The sequence below is a fragment of the Salvelinus alpinus genome, chromosome 2, assembly GCF_045679555.1.
Source record: "Salvelinus alpinus chromosome 2, SLU_Salpinus.1, whole genome shotgun sequence".
Classification (NCBI taxonomy): domain Eukaryota; kingdom Metazoa; phylum Chordata; class Actinopteri; order Salmoniformes; family Salmonidae; genus Salvelinus; species Salvelinus alpinus.
Window position 1 is genome coordinate 119,041,080 of NC_092087.1, and position 23,208 is coordinate 119,064,287.

A 23,208-nucleotide genomic window follows, 5' to 3' on the forward strand; every position below is an offset into this window, starting at 1 on the left:
GTGTCTGGACGTTATACCGTGCGTCTGGACATTATACCGTGCGTCTAGACATTCTACCGTGCGTCTGGACATTATACCGTGCGTCTGGACATTCTACCGTGCGTCTGGACATTATACCGTGCGTCTGGACATTATACCGTGCGTCTGGACGTTATACCGTGCGTCTGGACATTATACCGTGCGTCTGGACATTATACCGTGCGTCTGGACATTATACCGTGCGTCTGGACATTATACCGTGCGTCTGGACATTATACCGTGCGTCTGGACATTATACCGTGCGTCTGGACATTATACCGTGCGTCTAGACATTATACCGTGCGTCTAGACATTATACCGTGCGTCTGGACATTATACCGTGCGTCTGGACATTATACCGTGCGTCTGGACATTATACCGTGCGTCTGGACATTATACCGTGCGTCTGGACATTCTACCGTGCGTCTGGACATTATACCGTGCGTCTGGACGTTATACCGTGCGTCTAGACATTATACCGTGCGTCTAGACGTTATACCGTGCGTCTGGACGTTATACCGTGCGTCTAGACATTATACCGTGCGTCTAGACATTATACCGTGCGTCTGGACATTATACCGTGCGTCTGGACATTATACCGTGCGTCTGGACATTATACCGTGCGTCTGGACATTATACCGTGCGTCTGGACATTATACCGTGCGTCTGGACATTATACCGTGCGTCTGGACATTATACCGTGCGTCTGGACATTCTACCGTGCGTCTGGACATTATACCGTGCGTCTGGACATTATACCGTGCGTCTGGACATTATACCGTGCGTCTGGACATTCTACCGTGCGTCTGGACATTATACCGTGCGTCTGGACATTATACCGTGCGTCTGGACATTATACCGTGCGTCTGGACATTATACCGTGCGTCTAGACATTATACCGTGCGTCTGGACATTATACCGTGCGTCTAGACATTATACCGTGCGTCTGGACATTATACCGTGCGTCTGGACATTATACCGTGCGTCTGGACATTATACCGTGCGTCTGGACATTATACCGTGCGTCTGGACATTATACCGTGCGTCTGGACATTCTACCGTGCGTCTGGACATTATACCGTGCGTCTGGACATTATACCGTGCGTCTGGACATTATACCGTGCGTCTGGACGTTATACCGTGCGTCTGGACGTTCTACCGTGCGTCTGGATGTAACGGATGTGAAATGGCTAGCTAGTTAGCGGGTACGCGCTAGTAGTGTTTCAATCAGTTACGTCACTTGCTCTGAAACCTATTAGTAGTGTTGCCCCTTGCTCTGCAAGGGCCGCGGCTTTTGTGGAGCGATGGGTAACGACGCTTCGTGGGTGTCAGTTGTTGATGTGTGCAGAAGGTCCCTGGTTCGCGCCCGTGTCGGGGCGAGGGGACGGATTAAAGTTATACTGTTACGTGGACATTCTATCGTGCGTCTGGACATTCTACCGTGCGTCTGGACGTTCTACCGTGCCTCTGGACATTCTACCGTGCGTCTAGACATTATACCGTGCGTCTAGACATTCTACCGTGCGTCTAGACGTTCTACCGTGCGTCTGGACGTTCTACCGTGCGTCTGGACGTTCTACCGTGCTTCTGGACGTTCTACCGTGCGTCTGGACGTTCTACCGTGCGTCTGGACGTTCTACCGTGCGTCTGGACGTTCTACCGTGCGTCTGGACGTTCTACCGTGCGCCAGGACGTTCTACCGTGCCCCAGGACGTTATACCGTGCGCCAGGACGTTCTACCGTGCGTCTGGACGTTCTACCGTGCGTCTGGACGTTCTACCGTGCGTCTGGACGTTCTACCGTGCGTCTGGACGTTCTACCGTGCGCCAGGACGTTCTACCGTGCGCCAGGACGTTATACCGTGCCCCAGGACGTTCTACCGTGCGTCTGGACGTTCTACCGTGCGTCTGGACGTTCTACCGTGCGTCTGGACGTTCTACCGTGCGTCTGGACGTTCTACCGTGCGTCTGGACGTTCTACCGTGCCCCAGGACGTTATACCGTGCCCCAGGACGTTCTACCGTGCGCCAGGACGTTCTACCGTGCGCCAGGACGTTCTACCGTGCGCCAGGACGTTCTACCGTGCGCCAGGACGTTCTACCGTGCGTCAGGACGTTCTACCGTGCGTCAGGACGTTCTACCGTGCGTCAGGACGTTCTACCGTGCGTCTGGACGTTCTACCGTGCGTCTGGACATGATAAGGAATGTTAGTTATTACGATAAGGAATGTTAGTTATTACGATAAGGTAATGAGGTATGACAGTTATTATGATGAGGTATGACCGTTATTATGATGATGTATGACCGTTATTATGATGAGGTATGACCGTTATTATGATGAGGTATGACCGTTATTATGATGAGGTATGACCGTTATTATGATGAGATATGGCAGTTATTATGATGAGGTATGACAGTTATTATGATGAGGTATGACAGTTATTATGATGAGGTATGACCGTTATTATGATGAGGTATGACCGTTATTATGATGAGGTATGACCGTTATTATGATGAGGTATGACCGTTATTATGATGAGGTATGACCGTTATTATGATGAGGTATGACCGTTATTATGATGAGGTATGACCGTTATTATGATAAGGTATGACCGTTATTATGATGAGGTATGACAGTTGACTGATGAGCACCTGTAACTGTTATGGGTGTTCATCAGGCCCTACACCCAAACAAGGGCACTGCGTTCATCCACCTCTGGCCTGCTCACCTCCCTACCTCTGAGGAAGTACAGTTCCCGCTCAGCCCAGTCAAAACTGTTCGCTGCTCTGGCACCCCAATGGTGGAACAAACTCCCTCACGACGCCAGGTCAGCGGAGTCAATCACCACCTTCCGGAGACACCTGAAACCCCACCTCTTTAAGGAATACCTAGGATAGGAGAAAGTAATCCTTATAACCCCCCCCCCCCCCCCTTAAAAGAGTTAGATGCACTATTGTAAAGTGGTTGTTCCACTGGATATCATAAGGTGAATGCACCCATTTGTAAGTCGCTCTGGATAAGAGCGTCCGCTAAATGACTTAAATGTAAATGTAAATCAGTCATATTGTTCTAAATTAAGGGGTAGTCTAAAGGCTGGTTTACACTCTGTCTATCGACATGTCGACAGTTGTCATCCGACATCAAACTTGTCGTTTTCATTATGAAAAAGTATAAGGACAAAACGACAGGCTTTACGTGACATCTGCAGCCCGGTGCTCCAAATAGTAGACTTTCTCTAACACCAATAGACCCATTTAAAAATGAATTCAGTAAATGTGAACCTAGCAAGCCAGGCAACTAAGCTATTTTCAAAACAATGTTTTGGTTAGTTGCTAGCTAGTTAGCCAGTTCAAATAATGACCAGAGTATAGCTGACAACGTCTTACTACTTTTTATTCATTATTACAGGAACATAAACCCACAACATCGTCATTTAAAAGATAATTGTGAGCCGACAGAAAATAGCTGACTGCCACACAGAGTGACGGAATAAAACTAGGTCATTCTATCTGAGAACGTTAGAACTACTGCGTCGTCGTGTCACAGTTCGGTAACCACGACAACGGACGTTGCGACAGTCGCAGAGACGGGAACTTTTCTCCTGTCTCCGCAACAAGGACACTGACCGTCGCAACGACAGTCTACAGACAGTCCACAGGAGTATAAATTAAAGGTTGTTTTGACCAGCGACACTTTATAATTGTCCCTAGACATGTTATTAGACCACCTTAAGTCTACATTCATTGAATAGTGGAAATCTTTCAGATTGTGTCTATAAACTATACCTATAGTTCTATATTCATAAATATAACTACTAGACAGTATTATTACTTCTAGAAGTATGAATGGTTGCTATAGTGATACAATGGTGACCAGATCTGGTTGTTGTGAACATGGTGGTTGTGGCATTCCCATGGCGATCAGATCTGAGAGTTGGTTGTGGAGCTTGTTCCTGTTGGTCCCGCCCCTTTTGCCTTTCCATCATCTTCTGTCGCTTGGGTAACCATGGCAGGAGAGGGGCTAGAGTGACGCTGTCGCCTCATGAAGGGAAATACACTGAGAGGAGGAAGGGAGAGAAAGGAAGGCAGGGAGAGAGGAAAGGAGATAGGGAAGGAGATGGGAGAGGCAGGGAGAAAGGAGAGAGAGAGTAAAGAGAGCGGGAAGTACGAGCAAGAGCATTGTTGGATATAGTAAATACAGTATATAAATTAATATAGTGAGTATATTGTAGTATATAAGGAGTATATATTGTTAATATAGTGAGTATACTATGAACTTTCCAATTTGTAAGTCGCTCTGGATAAGAGCGTCTGCTAAATGACTTAAATGTAAATGTTAATATAGTGAGTATGGTGTAGTATATATTGAGGACTATATATTGTTAATATGGTGAGTATGGTGTAGTATATAAGGAGTATATATTGTTAATATAGTGAGTATATTGTAGTATAGTGAGTATGGCGTAGTATATATTGAGGAGTATATATTGTTAATATGGTGAGTATGGTGTAGTATATAAGGAGTATATATTGTTAATATAGTGAGTATATTGTAGTATAGTGAGTATGGCGTAGTATACATCGAGGAGTATATATTGTTAATATAGTGAGTATGGTGTAGTATATATTGAGGAGTATATATTGTTAATATAGTGAGTATGTTGTAGTATACAAGGAGTATATGTTGTTAATATGGTGAGTATGGTGTAGTATATATTGAGGAGTATATATTGTTAACATAGTGAGTATGTTGTGGTATATATTGAGGAGTATATATTGTTAACATAGTGAGTATGTTGTGGTATATATTGAGGAGTATATATTGTTAATATAGTGAGTATGGTGTAGTGTATATATATCGGGAGTATAGATTGTTAATATAGTGAGTGTTGTGGTATATACGGAATATATATTGTCAACATAGCGAGTATGGTGTAGTATACAAGGAGTAAATATTATTAATATAGTGAGTATGGTGTAGTATATATTGAGGAGTATATATTGTTAATACAGTGAGTGTGTTGTAGTATATAAGGCGTATATATTGTTAATATAGTGAGTATATTGTAGTACACACGGATTATATATTGAGGAGTATATATTGTTAATATAGTGATTATATTGTAGTATATATTGAGGAGTATATATTAATATAGTGAGTCTATTGTAGTATTTAAGGAGTATACGTATATTGTAATGTAGTATATTTTGAGGCGTATATATTAATATCGTGAGTACATTGTACTATTTAAGGAGTATATATTGTAATATAGCATATATTGAGGAGTATATATTAATATAGTGAGTATATTGTAGCATTTAAGGAGTATATATTGCAATGTAGTATATTTCCAGGAGTATATATTAATATAGTGAGTATATTGTAGTATTTAAGGAGTATATATTGTAATGTAGTATATTTTGAGGAGTATATATTAATATAGTGAGTATATTGTAGTATTTAAGGAGTATATATTGTAATATAGCATATATTGAGGAGTATATATTAATATAGTGAGTATATTGTAGTATTTAAGGAGTATATATTGCAATGTAGTATATTTCCAGGAGTATATATTAATATAGTGAGTATATTGTAGTATTTAAGGAGTATATATTGTAATGTAGTATATTTTGAGGAGTATATATTAATATAGTGAGTATATTGTAGTATTTAAGCAGTATATATTGTAATGTAGTATATTTTGAGGAGTATATATTAATATAGTGAGTATATTGTAGTATTTAAGCAGTATATATTGTAATGTAGTATATTTCGAGGAGTATATATTAATATAGTGAGTATATTGTAGTATTTAAGCAGTATATATTGTAATGTAGTATATTTTGAGGAGTATATATTAATATAGTGAGTATATTGTAGTATTTAAGGAGTATATAGTGTAATGTAGTATATTTCGAGGAGTATATATTAATATAGTGAGTATATTGTAGTATTTAAGCAGTATATATTGTAATGTAGTATATTTCGAGGAGTATATATTAATATAGTGAGTATATTGTAGTATTTAAGCAGTATATATTGTAATGTAGTATATTTCGAGGAGTATATATTAATATAGTGAGTATATTGTAGTATTTAAGCAGTATATTTTGTAATGTAGTATATTTTGAGGCGTATATAGTGGGGGCCTGAAATAATTGACACCCTTGATAAAGATGAGCAAAAATTATTGTATAAAATAGTTCAAATACTAAGAATAACGCAAGGGTGAGTCAATTGACTCTTATCAATAAAGGAAAAGATACAGCTCCGTTCTGGTATTATCTATACAATCTGTTTTATTCATCTTTGTCAAGGTTGTCAATCATTTGGGACCCCACAGTATCCGGCCAACTTGACACAACTGTGGGAAGCATTGGAGTCAACACGGACCACATCACTGTGGAACACTTTAGACACCTTATAGAGTCCATGTCTTGATGAATGGACTGTGGGAAGCATTGGAGTCAACACGGACCACATCACTGTGAACATTTTAGATACCTTATAGAGTCCATGTCTTGATGAATGGACTGTGGGAAGCATTGGGGTCAACACGGACCACATCCCTGTGGAACACTTTAGAGACCTTATAGAGTCCATGTCTTGATGAATGGACTGTGGGAAGCATTGGGGTCAACACGGACCACATCCCTGTGGAACACTTTAGAGACCTTATAGAGTCCATGTCTTGATGAATGGACTGTGGGAAGCATTGGGGTCAACACGGACCACATCCCTGTGGAACACTTTAGAGACCTTATAGAGTCCATGTCTTGATGAATGGACTGTGGGAAGCATTGGGGTCAACACGGACCACATCCCTGTGGAACACTTTAGAGACCTTATAGAGTCCATGTCTTGATGAATGGACTGTGGGAAGCATTGGAGTCAACACGGACCACATCACTGTGGAACACTTTAGAGACCTTATAGAGTCCATGTCTTGATGAATGGACTGTGGGAAGCATTGGGGTCAACACGGACCACATCACTGTGGAACATTTTAGAGACCTTATAGAGTCCATGTCTTGATGAATGGACTGTGGGAAGCATTGGGGTCAACACGGACCACATCACTGTGGAACACTTTAGATACCTTATAGAGTCCATGTCTTGATGAATGGACTGTGGGAAGCATTGGGGTCAACACGGACCACATCCCTGTGGAACACTTTAGAGACCTTATAGAGTCCATGTCTTGATGAATGGACTGTGGGAAGCATTGGGGTCAACACGGACCACATCCCTGTGGAACACTTTAGAGACCTTATAGAGTCCATGTCTTGATGAATGGACTGTGGGAAGCATTGGGGTCAACACGGACCACATCCCTGTGGAACACTTTAGAGACCTTATAGAGTCCATGTCTTGATGAATGGACTGTGGGAAGCATTGGGGTCAACACGGACCACATCCCTGTGGAACACTTTAGAGACCTTGTAGAGTCCATGTCTTGATGAATGGACTGTGGGAAGCATTGGGGTCAACACGGACCACATCCCTGTGGAACACTTTAGAGACCTTATAGAGTCCATGTCTTGATGAATGGACTGTGGGAAGCATTGGGGTCAACACGGACCACATCCCTGTGGAACACTTTAGAGACCTTATAGAGTCCATGTCTTGATGAATGGAGGCGTTTCTGAGGGCAAAAGGGAGTGCAACTCAACATATATAATGTTTTGTCCACTCAGTGTATATTGAGTATGTATTGTAGTATATATTGAGGACAGTCGAGGCTCCTCAGAGGAGGAGGTGAATTTCATAAAAATAAAAATAGTGAAATATTAAAAAAGTTATCCTTTTTAGATAAAACTTTACTAAATATATTCACGTCACCAAATAATTGATTTAAACACACAGTTTTGCAATGAAGGTTTACAGTAGCCTCAATAGCGCTCTGTAGGGTAGCACCATGGTGTAGCCGGAGGACAGCTAGCTTCCCTCCTGTTATGCAATGAAGGTTTACAGTAGCCTCAACAGCGCTCTGTAGGGTAGCACCATGGTGTAGCCAGAGGACAGCTAGCTTCCCTCCTGTTATGTAATGAAGGTCTACAGTAGCCTCAACAGCGCTCTGTAGGGCAGCACCATGGTGTAGCCGGAGGACAGCTAGCTTCCCTCCTGTTATGTAATGAAGGTTTACAGTAGCCTCAACAGCGCTCTGTAGGGTAGCACCATGGTGTAGCCGGAGGACAGCTAGTGTCCATCCTCCTCTGGGTACATTGACTTCAATACAAAACCTAGGAGGCTCGTGGTTCTCACCCCCTTCCATAGACTTACACAGTAATTATGACAACTTTCGGAGGACGTCCTCCAATCTATCGGAGCTCTTGCAGAATGAACTGACATGTTTTCCAGCCGATCAGAGAAAGAATATATTACTGAAAGTATAAGCTACATCTAACAGCATAAAGTCACAACTCGGAATTCCAAGTCGGGAACTCGGGCCTCTGAGCTCTGACCTGAAGATCACTGAAGTCATGATTGGACCTTGTTTTTTCCAAGTTCCCAGTTGTCTTGAAAGCACCATAAATCCAGAGAATGAAAGACTTTGTCACAGCTTTATGTAGGCCCTGACAGCTTTATGTAGGCCCTGACAGCTTTATGTAGGCCCTGACAGCTCTATGTAGGCCCTGACAGCTTTATGTAGGCCCTGACAGCTTTATGTAGGCCCTGACAGCTTTATGTAGGCCCTGACAGCTCTATGCAGGCCCCAACAGCTTTATGTAGGCCCTGACAGCTTTATGTAGGCCATGACAGCTTTATGTAGGCCCTGACAGCTTTATGTAGGCCCTGACAGCTTTATGTAGGCCCTGACAGCTCTATGCAGGCCCCAACAGCTTTATGTAGGCCCTGACAGCTTTATGTAGGCCATGACAGCTTTATGTAGGCCATGACAGCTTTATGTAGGCCCTGACAGCTTTATGTAGGCCATGACAGCTTTATGTAGGCCATGACAGCTTTATGTAGGCCCTGACAGCTTTATGTAGGCCCTGACAGCTTTATGTAGGCCCTGACAGCTTTATGTAGGCCCTGACAGCTCTATGTAGGCCCTGACAGCTCTATGTAGGCCCTGACAGCTCTATGCAGGCCCCAACAGCTTTATGTAGGCCCTGACAGCTTTATGTAGGCCCTGACAGCTTTATGTAGGCCCTGACAGCTTTATGTAGACCCTGACAGCTTTATGTAGGTCCTGACAGCTTTATGTAGACCCTGACAGCTTTATGTAGACCCTGACAGCTTTATGTAGGCCCTGACAGCTTTATGTAGGCCCTGACAGCTTTATGTAGGCCCTGACAGCTTTATGTAGGCCCTGACAGCTTTATGTAGGCCCTGACAGCTTTATGTAGGCCCTGACAGCTCTATGTAGGCCCTGACAGCTCTATGTAGGCCCTGACAGCTCTATGCAGGCCCCGACAGCTTTATGTAGGCCCTGACAGCTTTATGTAGGCCCTGACAGCTTTATGTAGGCCCTGACAGCTTTATGTAGGCCCTGACAGCTTTATGTAGACCCTGACAGCTCTATGCAGGCCCCAACAGCTTTATGTAGGCCCTGACAGCTTTATGTAGGCCCTGACAGCTTTATGTAGGCCCTGACAGCTTTATGTAGGCCCTGACAGCTTTATGTAGGCCCCAACAGCTTTATGTAGGCCCTGACAGCTTTATGTAGGCCATGACAGCTTTATGTAGGCCCTGACAGCTTTATGTAGGCCCTGACAGCTTTATGTAGGCCATGACAGCTTTATGTAGGCCATGACAGCTTTATGTAGGCCATGACAGCTTTATGTAGGCCCTGACAGCTTTATGTAGGCCATGACAGCTTTATGTAGGCCATGACAGCTTTATGTAGGCCATGACAGCTTTATGTAGGCCCTGACAGCTTTATGTAGGCCCTGACAGCTTTATGTAGGCCCTGACAGCTTTATGTAGGCCCTGACAGCTTTATGTAGGCCCTGACAGCTTTATGTAGGCCCTGACAGCTTTATGTAGGCCCTGACAGCTTTATGTAGGCCCTGACAGCTTTATGTAGACCCTGACAGCTCTATGCAGGCCCCAACAGCTTTATGTAGGCCCTGACAGCTTTATGTAGGCCCTGACAGCTTTATGTAGGCCCTGACAGCTCTATGTAGGCCCTGACAGCTCTATGTAGGCCCCGACAGCTCTATGCAGGCCCCGACAGCTTTATGTAGGCCCCGACAGCTTTATGTAGGCCCTGACAGCTCTATGTAGGCCCTGACAGCTTTATGTAGGTCCTGACAGCTTTATGTAGGTCCTGACAGCTTTATGTAGGCCCTGACAGCTCTATGTAGGCCCCGACAGCTCTATGCAGGCCCCGACAGCTTTATGTAGGCCCCGACAGCTTTATGTAGGCCCTGACAGCTCTATGTAGGCCCTGACAGCTTTATGTAGGTCCTGACAGCTTTATGTAGGTCCTGACAGCTTTATGTAGGCCCTGACAGCTTTATGTAGGTCCTGACAGCTTTATGTAGGCCCTGACAGCTTTATGTAGGCCCTGACAGCTCTATGTAGGCCCTGACAGCTTTATGTAGGCCCTGACAGCTTTATGTAGGCCCTGACAGCTTTATGTAGGCCCTGACAGCTTTATGTAGGCCCTGACAGCTTTATGTAGGCCCTGACAGCTTTATGTAGGCCCTGACAGCTTTATGTAGGCCCTGACAGCTTTATGTAGGCCCTGACAGCTCTATGTAGGCCCTGGCAGCTCTATGTAGGCCCTGACAGCTCTATGTAGGCCCTGACAGCTTTATGTAGGCCCCGACAGCTTTATGTAGGCCCCGACAGCTTTATGTAGGCCCTGACAGCTTTATGTAGGCCCTGACAGCTTTATGTAGGTCCTGACAGCTTTATGTAGGTCCTGACAGCTTTATGTAGGTCCTGACAGCTTTATGTAGGTCCTGACAGCTTTATGTAGACCCTGACAGCTTTATGTAGGCCCTGACAGCTTTATGTAGGCCCTGACAGCTTTATGTAGGCCCTGACAGCTTTATGTAGGCCCTGACAGCTTTATGTAGGCCCTGACAGCTTTATGTAGGCCCTGACAGCTTTATGTAGGCCCTGACAGCTTTATGTAGGCCCTGACAGCTCTATGTAGGCCCTGACAGCTCTATGCAGGCCCCAACAGCTCTATGCAGGCCCCAACAGCTTTATGTAGGCCCTGACAGCTTTATGTAGGCCCTGACAGCTTTATGTAGGCCCTGACAGCTTTATGTAGACCCTGACAGCTTTTTTATGTAGGTCCTGACAGCTTTATGTAGGTCCTGACAGCTTTATGTAGACCCTGACAGCTTTATGTAGGCCCTGACAGCTTTATGTAGGCCCTGACAGCTTTATGTAGGCCCTGACAGCTTTATGTATTTAGGAGTATACATTGTAACTTAGTATATTAGGTAGGTTTAATTGGGGAGTATATATTTTAATGTAGTATATTGAGGAGTATATATTGTAATGCAGTATATTAGGAAGGTTATATTGAGGTGTATATATTGTAATGTAGTATATTGAGGAGTATATATTGTAATGTAGTATATTAAGGAGTATATATTGTAATGTAGTATATTATCAAGGTTAAATTGAGGAGTATATATTGTAATATAGTATATTGAGGAGTATATATTGTAATGTAGTTTATTATCGAGGTTATATTGAGGAGTATATATTGTAATATAGTATATTGAGGAGTATATATTGTAACGTAGTATATTAGGGAGGTTATATTGAGGGGTATATATTTGTAATGTAGTATATTGAGGAGTATATATTTTAATGTAGTTTATTGAGGAGTATATATTGTAATGTAGTATATTGAGGAGTATATATTGTAATATAGTATATTGAGAAGTATATATTTTAATGTAGAATTTCCTGAGTACCTCTTCTTGGTCTCCTGGGGAACGATGGCTTTGGCCAGCATGTTCTTATACAGCTCAGACTTCAGATACCTGGGGTAGGAGTCCTAGAGGTCAGAGGTTAGAGGTTAGATACCTGGGTAGGAGTCCTAGAGGTCAGAGATTAGAGGTTAGATACCTGGGGTAGGAGTCCTAGAGGTCAGAGGTTAGAGGTTAGATACCTGGGGTAGGAGTACTAGAGGTCAGAGGTTAGAGGTTCGATACCTGGGTAGGAGTCCTAGAGGTCAGAGGTTAGAGGTTAGATACCTGGGGTAGGAGTACTAGAGGTCAGAGATTAGAGGTTAGATACCTGGGGTAGGAGTACTAGAGATCAGAGATTAGAGGTTAGATACCTGGGGTAGGAGTACTAGAGGTCAGAGGTTAGAGGTTAGATACCTGGGTAGGAGTCCTAGAGGTCAGAGGTTAGAGGTTAGATACCTGGGGTAGGAGTACTAGAGGTCAGAGGTTAGAGGTTAGATACCTGGGGAAGGAGTACTAGAGAGGTTAGGGTTTCGAGGTCAGAGGTCAGAGGTCAGGGTTCAGGTGTTTGAGGTCAGTGGTTACCTTCTTCATGAGGAAGTAGATGTGCATCTGGGCGTCGTCCATAATGAAGCGATGAGGTCGTTTGATTCCCTCCAGTGTTTTCTCCATGGTCCTACTATCGATGTTCACCCAGCGAGCTGCGCCAGGGGCCAGAAAGTTCCTACACAGAGATCACAGTACCACATCACTCAGTCATAGTACCACATCACTCAGTCATAATACCACATCACTCAGTCATAATACCACATCACTCAGTCACAGTACCACATTAGTCAGATCACAGTACCACATCACTCAGTCATACTACCACATCACTCAGTCATAGTACCACATCACTCAGTCATAATACCACATCACTCAGTCATAGTACCACATCACTCAGTCATAGTACCACATCACTCAGATCATAGTACCACATCACTCAGATCATAGTACCACATCACTCAGTCATAATACCACATCACTCAGTCATAGTACCACATCACTCAGTCATAGTACCACATCACTCAGATCACAGTACAACATCACTCAGTCGTAGTACCACATCACTCAGTCATAGTACCACATCACTCAGTCGTAGTACCACATCACTCAGTCATAGTACCACATCACTCAGTCATAATACCACATCACTCAGGCATAGTACCACATCACTCAGATCATAGTACCACATCACTCAGTCATAGTACCACATCACTCAGATCATAGTATCACATCACTCAGATCAAAGTACCACATCACTCAGTCATAATACCACATCACTCAGATCATAGTACCACATCACTCAGTCATAATACCACATCACTCAGTCATAGTACCACATCACTCAGATCATAGTACCACATCACTCAGTCATAGTACCACATCACTCAGATCATAGTACCACATCACTCAGTCATAATACCACATCACTCAGTCATAGTACCACATCACTCAGATCATAATGCCACATCACTCAGTCATAGTACCACATCACTCAGTCATAGTACCACATCACTCAGATCATAGTACCACATCACTCAGTCATAGTACCACATCACTCAGTCATAGTACCACATCACTCAGATCATAGAACCACATCACTCAGTCATAATACCACATCACTCAGTCATCGTACCACATCACTCAGTCATAGTACCACATCACTCAGATCATAGTACCACATCACTCAGTCATAATACCACATCACTCAGTCATCGTACCACATCACTCAGTCATAATACCACATTACTCAGATCATAGTACCACATCACTCAGTCATAATACCACATCACTCAGTCATAGTACCACATCACTCAGTCATTATACCACATCACTCAGTCATAATACCACATCACTCAGCCATAGTACCACATCACTCAGTCATAATACCACATCACTCAGATCATAGTACCACATCACTCAGTCATAGTACCACATCACTCAGATCATAGTAATACATCACTCAGTCATAGTACCACATCACTCGATCATAGTACCACATCCCTCAGATCATAGTACCACATCACTCAGTCATAATACCACATCACTCAGTCATGGTACTACATCACTCAGATCATAGTACCACATCACTCAGTCATAGTACCACATCACTCAGTCATAATACCACATCACTCAGATCATAGTACCACATCACTCAGTCATAGTACCACATCACTCAGATCATAGTACCACATCACTCAGTCATAGTACCACATCACTCGATCATAGTACCACATCACTCGATCATAGTACCACATCACTCAGATCATAGTACCACATCACTCAGTCATAATACCACATCACTCAGTCATGGTACTACATCACTCAGATCATAATACCACATCACTCAGATCATAGTACCACATCACTCAGTCATAATACCACATCACTCAGTCATAGTACCACATCACTCAGTCATAGTACCACATCACTCAGTCATAGTACCACATCACTCAGTCATAGTACCACATCACTCAGTCATAGTACCACATCACTCAGTCATAGTACCACATCACTCAGATCATAGTACCACATCACTCAGTCATAATACCACATCACTCAGTCATAGTACCACATCACTCAGATCATAATACCACATCACTCAGTCATAGTACCACATCACTCAGATCATAGTACCACATCACTCAGTCATAGTAACACATCACTCAGATCATAGTACCACATCGCTCAGTCATAATACCACATCACTCAGTCATAGTACCACATCACTCAGATCATAGTACCACATCACTCAGATCATAGTACCACATCACTCAGATCATAGTACCACATCACTCAGATCATAATACCACATCACTCAGTCATAGTACCACATCACTCAGATCATAGTACCACATCACTCAGTCATAGTAACACATCACTCAGATCATAGTACCACATCGCTCAGTCATAATACCACATCACTCAGTCATAATACCACATCACTCAGTCATAGTACCACATCACTCAGTCATAGTACCACATCACTCAGTCATAATACCACATCACTCAGTCATAATACCACATCACTCAGATCATAATACCACATCACTCAGTCACAATACCACATCACTCAGTCATAATACCACATCACTCAGATCATAATACCACATCACTCAGTCACAATAGCACATCACTCAGTCATAATACCACATCACTCAGATCATAATACCACATCACTCAGATCATAATACCACATCACTCAGATAACAGTACCACATCACTCAGTCATAATACCACATCACTCAGTCATAGTACCACATCACTCAGTCATAGTACCACATCACTCAGATCATAGTACCACATCACTAAGTCATAATACCACATCACTCAGTCATAGTACCACATCACTCAGATCATAGTACCACATCACTCAGATCATAGTACCACATCACTCAGTCATAGTACCACATCACTCAGTCATAGTACCACATCACTCAGTCATAATACCACATCATTCAGTCATAGTACCACATCACTCAGATCATAGTACCACATCATTCAGTCAAAGTACCACATCACTCAGTCATAGTACCACATCACTCAGTCATAATACCACATCACTCAGATCATAGTAATACATCACTCAGTCATAGTACCACATCACTCAGATCATAGTACCACATCACTCGATCATAGTACCACATCACTCGATCATAGTACCACATCACTCGATTATAGTACCACATCACTCAGATCATAGTACCACATCACTCAGTCATAATACCACATCACTCAGTCATGGTACTACATCACTCAGATCATAATACCACATCACTCAGATCATAGTACCACATCACTCAGTCATAATACCACATCACTCAGTCATAGTACCACATCACTCAGTCATAGTACCACATCACTCAGTCATAGTACCACATCACTCAGTCATAGTACCACATCACTCAGTCATAGTACCACATCACTCAGTCATAGTACCACATCACTCAGATCATAGTACCACATCACTCAGTCATAATACCACATCACTCAGTCATAGTACCACATCACTCAGATCATAATACCACATCACTCAGTCATAGTACCACATCACTCAGATCATAGTACCACATCACTCAGTCATAGTACCACATCACTCAGATCATAGTACCACATCGCTCAGTCATAATACCACATCACTCAGTCATAGTACCACATCACTCAGATCATAGTACCACATCACTCAGTCATAGTACCACATCACTCAGTCATAATACCACATCACTCAGTCATAATACCACATCACTCAGATCATAATACCACATCACTCAGTCACAATACCACATCACTCAGTCATAATACCACATCACTCAGATCATAATACCACATCACTCAGTCACAATACCACATCACTCAGTCATAATACCACATCACTCAGATCATAGTACCACATCACTCAGTCATAATACCACATCACTCAGTCATAGTACCACATCACTCAGTCATAGTACCACATCACTCAGTCATAGTACCACATCACTCAGTCATAGTACCACATCACTCAGTCATAGTACCACATCACTCAGTCATAGTACCACATCACTCAGATCATAGTACCACATCACTCAGTCATAATACCACATCACTCAGTCATAGTACCACATCACTCAGATCATAATACCACATCACTCAGTCATAGTACCACATCACTCAGATCATAGTACCACATCACTCAGTCATAGTACCACATCACTCAGATCATAGTACCACATCGCTCAGTCATAATACCACATCACTCAGTCATAGTACCACATCACTCAGATCATAGTACCACATCACTCAGTCATAGTACCACATCACTCAGTCATAATACCACATCACTCAGTCATAATACCACATCACTCAGATCATAATACCACATCACTCAGTCACAATACCACATCACTCAGTCATAATACCACATCACTCAGATCATAATACCACATCACTCAGTCACAATACCACATCACTCAGTCATAATACCACATCACTCAGTCATAGTACCACATCACTCAGTCATAGTACCACATCACTCAGATCATAGTACCACATCACTAAGTCATAATACCACATCACTCAGTCATAGTACCACATCACTCAGATCATAGTACCACATCACTCAGATCATAGTACCACATCACTCAGTCATAGTACCACATCACTCAGTCATAGTACCACATCATTCAGTCATAATACCACATCACTCAGTCATAGTACCACATCACTCAGATCATAGTACCACATCATTCAGTCAAAGTACCACATCACTCAGATCACAGTACCACATCACTCAGTCATAATACCACATCACTCAGTCATAATACCACATCACTCAGTCATAGTACCACATCACTCAGTCATAATACCACATCACTCAGTTCATAGTACCACATCACTCAGTCATAATACCACATCACTCAGTCATAGTACCACATCACTCAGTCATAATACCACATCACTCAGTCATAATACCACATCACTCAGTCATAGTACCACATCACTCAGATCATAGTACCACATCACTCAGTCATAGTACCACATCACTCAGATCATAGTACCACATCACTCAGTCATAATACCACATCACTCAGTCATAGTACCACATCACTCAGATCATAATGCCACATCACTCAGTCATAGTACCACATCACTCAGTCATAGTACCACATCACTCAGATCATAGTACCACATCACTCAGTCATAGTACCACATCACTCAGTCATAGTACCACATCACTCAGATCATAGAACCACATCACTCAGTCATAATACCACATCACTCAGTCATCGTACCACATCACTCAGTCATAGTACCACATCACTCAGATCATAGTACCACATCACTCAGTCATAATACCACATCACTCAGTCATCGTACCACATCACTCAGTCATAATACCACATTACTCAGATCATAGTACCACATCACTCAGTCATAATACCACATCACTCAGTCATAGTACCACATCACTCAGTCATTATACCACATCACTCAGTCATAATACCACATCACTCAGCCATAGTACCACATCACTCAGTCATAATACCACATCACTCAGATCATAGTACCACATCACTCAGTCATAGTACCACATCACTCAGATCATAGTAATACATCACTCAGTCATAGTACCACATCACTCGATCATAGTACCACATCACTCAGATCATAGTACCACATCACTCAGTCATAATACCACATCACTCAGTCATGGTACTACATCACTCAGATCATAGTACCACATCACTCAGTCATAGTACCACATCACTCAGTCATAATACCACATCACTCAGTCATAATACCACATCACTCAGATCATAGTACCACATCACTCAGTCATAGTACCACATCACTCAGATCATAGTACCACATCACTCAGTCATAATACCACATCACTCAGTCATAATACCACATCACTCAGTCATAGTACCACATCACTCAGTCATAATACCACATCACTCAGTTCATAGTACCACATCACTCAGTCATAATACCACATCACTCAGTCATAGTACCACATCACTCAGTCATAATACCACATCACTCAGTCATAATACCACATCACTCAGTCATAGTACCACATCACTCAGATCATAGTACCACATCACTCAGTCATAGTACCACATCACTCAGATCATAGTACCACATCACTCAGTCATAATACCACATCACTCAGTCATAGTACCACATCACTCAGATCATAATGCCACATCACTCAGTCATAGTACCACATCACTCAGTCATAGTACCACATCACTCAGATCATAGTACCACATCACTCAGTCATAGTACCACATCACTCAGTCATAGTACCACATCACTCAGATCATAGAACCACATCACTCAGTCATAATACCACATCACTCAGTCATCGTACCACATCACTCAGTCATAGTACCACATCACTCAGATCATAGTACCACATCACTCAGTCATAATACCACATCACTCAGTCATCGTACCACATCACTCAGTCATAATACCACATTACTCAGATCATAGTACCACATCACTCAGTCATAATACCACATCACTCAGTCATAGTACCACATCACTCAGTCATTATACCACATCACTCAGTCATAATACCACATCACTCAGCCATAGTACCACATCACTCAGTCATAATACCACATCACTCAGATCATAGTACCACATCACTCAGTCATAGTACCACATCACTCAGATCATAGTAATACATCACTCAGTCATAGTACCACATCACTCGATCATAGTACCACATCACTCAGATCATAGTACCACATCACTCAGTCATAATACCACATCACTCAGTCATGGTACTACATCACTCAGATCATAGTACCACATCACTCAGTCATAGTACCACATCACTCAGTCATAATACCACATCACTCAGATCATAGTACCACATCACTCAGTCATAGTACCACATCACTCAGATCATAGTACCACATCACTCAGTCATAGTACCACATCACTCGATCATAGTACCACATCACTCGATCATAGTACCACATCACTCAGATCATAGTACCACATCACTCAGTCATAATACCACATCACTCAGTCATGGTACTACATCACTCAGATCATAATACCACATCACTCAGATCATAGTACCACATCACTCAGTCATAATACCACATCACTCAGTCATAGTACCACATCACTCAGTCATAGTACCACATCACTCAGTCATAGTACCACATCACTCAGTCATAGTACCACATCACTCAGTCATAGTACCACATCACTCAGTCATAGTACCACATCACTCAGATCATAGTACCACATCACTCAGTCATAATACCACATCACTCAGTCATAGTACCACATCACTCAGATCATAATACCACATCACTCAGTCATAGTACCACATCACTCAGATCATAGTATCACATCACTCAGTCATAGTAACACATCACTCAGATCATAGTACCACATCGCTCAGTCATAATACCACATCACTCAGTCATAGTACCACATCACTCAGATCATAGTACCACATCACTCAGTCATAGTACCACATCACTCAGTCATAATACCACATCACTCAGTCATAATACCACATCACTCAGATCATAATACCACATCACTCAGTCACAATACCACATCACTCAGTCATAATACCACATCACTCAGATCATAATACCACATCACTCAGTCACAATAGCACATCACTCAGTCATAATACCACATCACTCAGATCATAATACCACATCACTCAGATCATAATACCACATCACTCAGATAACAGTACCACATCACTCAGTCATAATACCACATCACTCAGTCATAGTACCACATCACTCAGTCATAGTACCACATCACTCAGATCATAGTACCACATCACTAAGTCATAATACCACATCACTCAGTCATAGTACCACATCACTCAGATCATAGTACCACATCACTCAGATCATAGTACCACATCACTCAGTCATAGTACCACATCACTCAGTCATAGTACCACATCACTCAGTCATAATACCACATCATTCAGTCATAGTACCACATCACTCAGATCATAGTACCACATCATTCAGTCAAAGTACCACATCACTCAGATCACAGTACCACATCACTCAGTCATAATACCACATCACTCAGTCATAATACCACATCACTCAGTCATAGTACCACATCACTCAGTCATAATACCACATCACTCAGTCATAATACCACATCACTCAGATCATAGTAATACATCACTCAGTCATAGTACCACATCACTCGATCATAGTACCACATCACTCAGATCATAGTACCACATCACTCAGTCATAATACCACATCACTCAGTCATGGTACTACATCACTCAGATCATAGTACCACATCACTCAGTCATAGTACCACATCACTCAGTCATAGTACCACATCACTCAGTCATAATACCACATCACTCAGATCATAGTACCACATCACTCAGTCATAGTACCACATCACTCAGATCATAGTACCACATCACTCGATCATAGTACCACATCACTCGATCATAGTACCACATCACTCGATCATAGTACCACATCACTCAGATCATAGTACCACATCACTCAGTCATAATACCACATCACTCAGTCATGGTACTACATCACTCAGATCATAATACCACATCACTCAGATCATAGTACCACATCACTCAGTCATAATACCACATCACTCAGTCATAGTACCACATCACTCAGTCATAGTACCACATCACTCAGTCATAGTACCACATCACTCAGTCATAGTACCACATCACTCAGTCATAGTACCACATCACTCAGTCATAGTACCACATCACTCAGATCATAGTACCACATCACTCAGTCATAATACCACATCACTCAGTCATAGTACCACATCACTCAGATCATAATACCACATCACTCAGTCATAGTACCACATCACTCAGATCATAGTACCACATCACTCAGTCATAGTACCACATCACTCAGATCATAGTACCACATCGCTCAGTCATAATACCACATCACTCAGTCATAGTACCACATCACTCAGATCATAGTACCACATCACTCAGTCATAGTACCACATCACTCAGTCATAATACCACATCACTCAGTCATAATACCACATCACTCAGATCATAATACCACATCACTCAGTCACAATACCACATCACTCAGTCATAATACCACATCACTCAGATCATAATACCACATCACTCAGTCACAATACCACATCACTCAGTCATAATACCACATCACTCAGATCATAGTACCACATCACTCAGTCATAATACCACATCACTCAGTCATAGTACCACATCACTCAGTCATAGTACCACATCACTCAGTCATAGTACCACATCACTCAGTCATAGTACCACATCACTCAGTCATAGTACCACATCACTCAGTCATAGTACCACATCACTCAGATCATAGTACCACATCACTCAGTCATAATACCACATCACTCAGTCATAGTACCACATCACTCAGATCATAATACCACATCACTCAGTCATAGTACCACATCACTCAGATCCTAGTACCACATCACTCAGTCATAGTACCACATCACTCAGATCATAGTACCACATCGCTCAGTCATAATACCACATCACTCAGTCATAGTACCACATCACTCAGATCATAGTACCACATCACTCAGTCATAGTACCATATCACTCAGTCATAATACCACATCACTCAGTCATAATACCACATCACTCAGATCATAATACCACATCACTCAGTCACAATACCACATCACTCAGTCATAATACCACATCACTCAGATCATAATACCACATCACTCAGTCACAATACCACATCACTCAGTCATAATACCACATCACTCAGTCATAGTACCACATCACTCAGTCATAGTACCACATCACTCAGATCATAGTACCACATCACTAAGTCATAATACCACATCACTCAGTCATAGTACCACATCACTCAGATCATAGTACCACATCACTCAGATCATAGTACCACATCACTCAGTCATAGTACCACATCACTCAGTCATAGTACCACATCATTCAGTCATAATACCACATCACTCAGTCATAGTACCACATCACTCAGATCATAGTACCACATCATTCAGTCAAAGTACCACATCACTCAGATCACAGTACCACATCACTCAGTCATAATACCACATCACTCAGTCATAATACCACATCACTCAGTCATAGTACCACATCACTCAGTCATAATACCACATCACTCAGTTCATAGTACCACATCACTCAGTCATAATACCACATCACTCAGTCATAGTACCACATCACTCAGTCATAATACCACATCACTCAGTCATAATACCACATCACTCAGTCATAGTACCACATCACTCAGTCATAGTACCACATCACTCAGTCATAGTACCACATCACTCAGATCATAATACCACATCACTCAGTCATAGTACCACATCACTCAGATCATAATACCACATCACTCAGTCATAGTACCACATCACTCAGATCATAGTACCACATCACTCAGTCATAGTACCACATCACTCAGATCATAGTACCACATCACTCAGATCATAGTACCACATCACTCAGTCATAATACCACATCACTCAGTCATAGTACCACATCACTCAGTCATAGTACCAAATCACTCAGATCATAGTACCACATCACTCAGATCATAGTTCCACATCACTCAGTCATAGTACCACATCACTCAGTCATAGTACCACATCACTCAGATCATAGTACCACATCACTCTGTCATAGTACCACATCACTCAGTCATAGTCCCACATCACTCAGTCATAGTACCACATCACTCATCATAAACCACATCACTCAGTC

The 23,208-nt window shown here is 42.3% G+C and overlaps 1 protein-coding gene across 1 annotated transcript in view; it reads right to left on the minus strand.

Annotated features, from left to right (window-relative positions):
• Positions 1-3,393: 3,393 nt before the first annotated feature.
• The window catches only part of LOC139568468 (regulator of G-protein signaling 11-like), a 102,984-nt gene continuing 83,169 nt past the window's right edge, over positions 3,394-23,208 (minus strand). Inside the window, exons 15-17 of the mRNA XM_071390301.1 lie at positions 12,492-12,630; positions 11,913-11,995; positions 3,394-4,074 (exon numbers count right to left, since the gene is read on the minus strand). Of these exons, the coding sequence (XP_071246402.1) occupies positions 3,939-4,074; positions 11,913-11,995; positions 12,492-12,630 (358 nt within the window). The 3' untranslated portion in view covers positions 3,394-3,938. The remainder of the gene's footprint in view (positions 4,075-11,912; positions 11,996-12,491; positions 12,631-23,208) is intronic.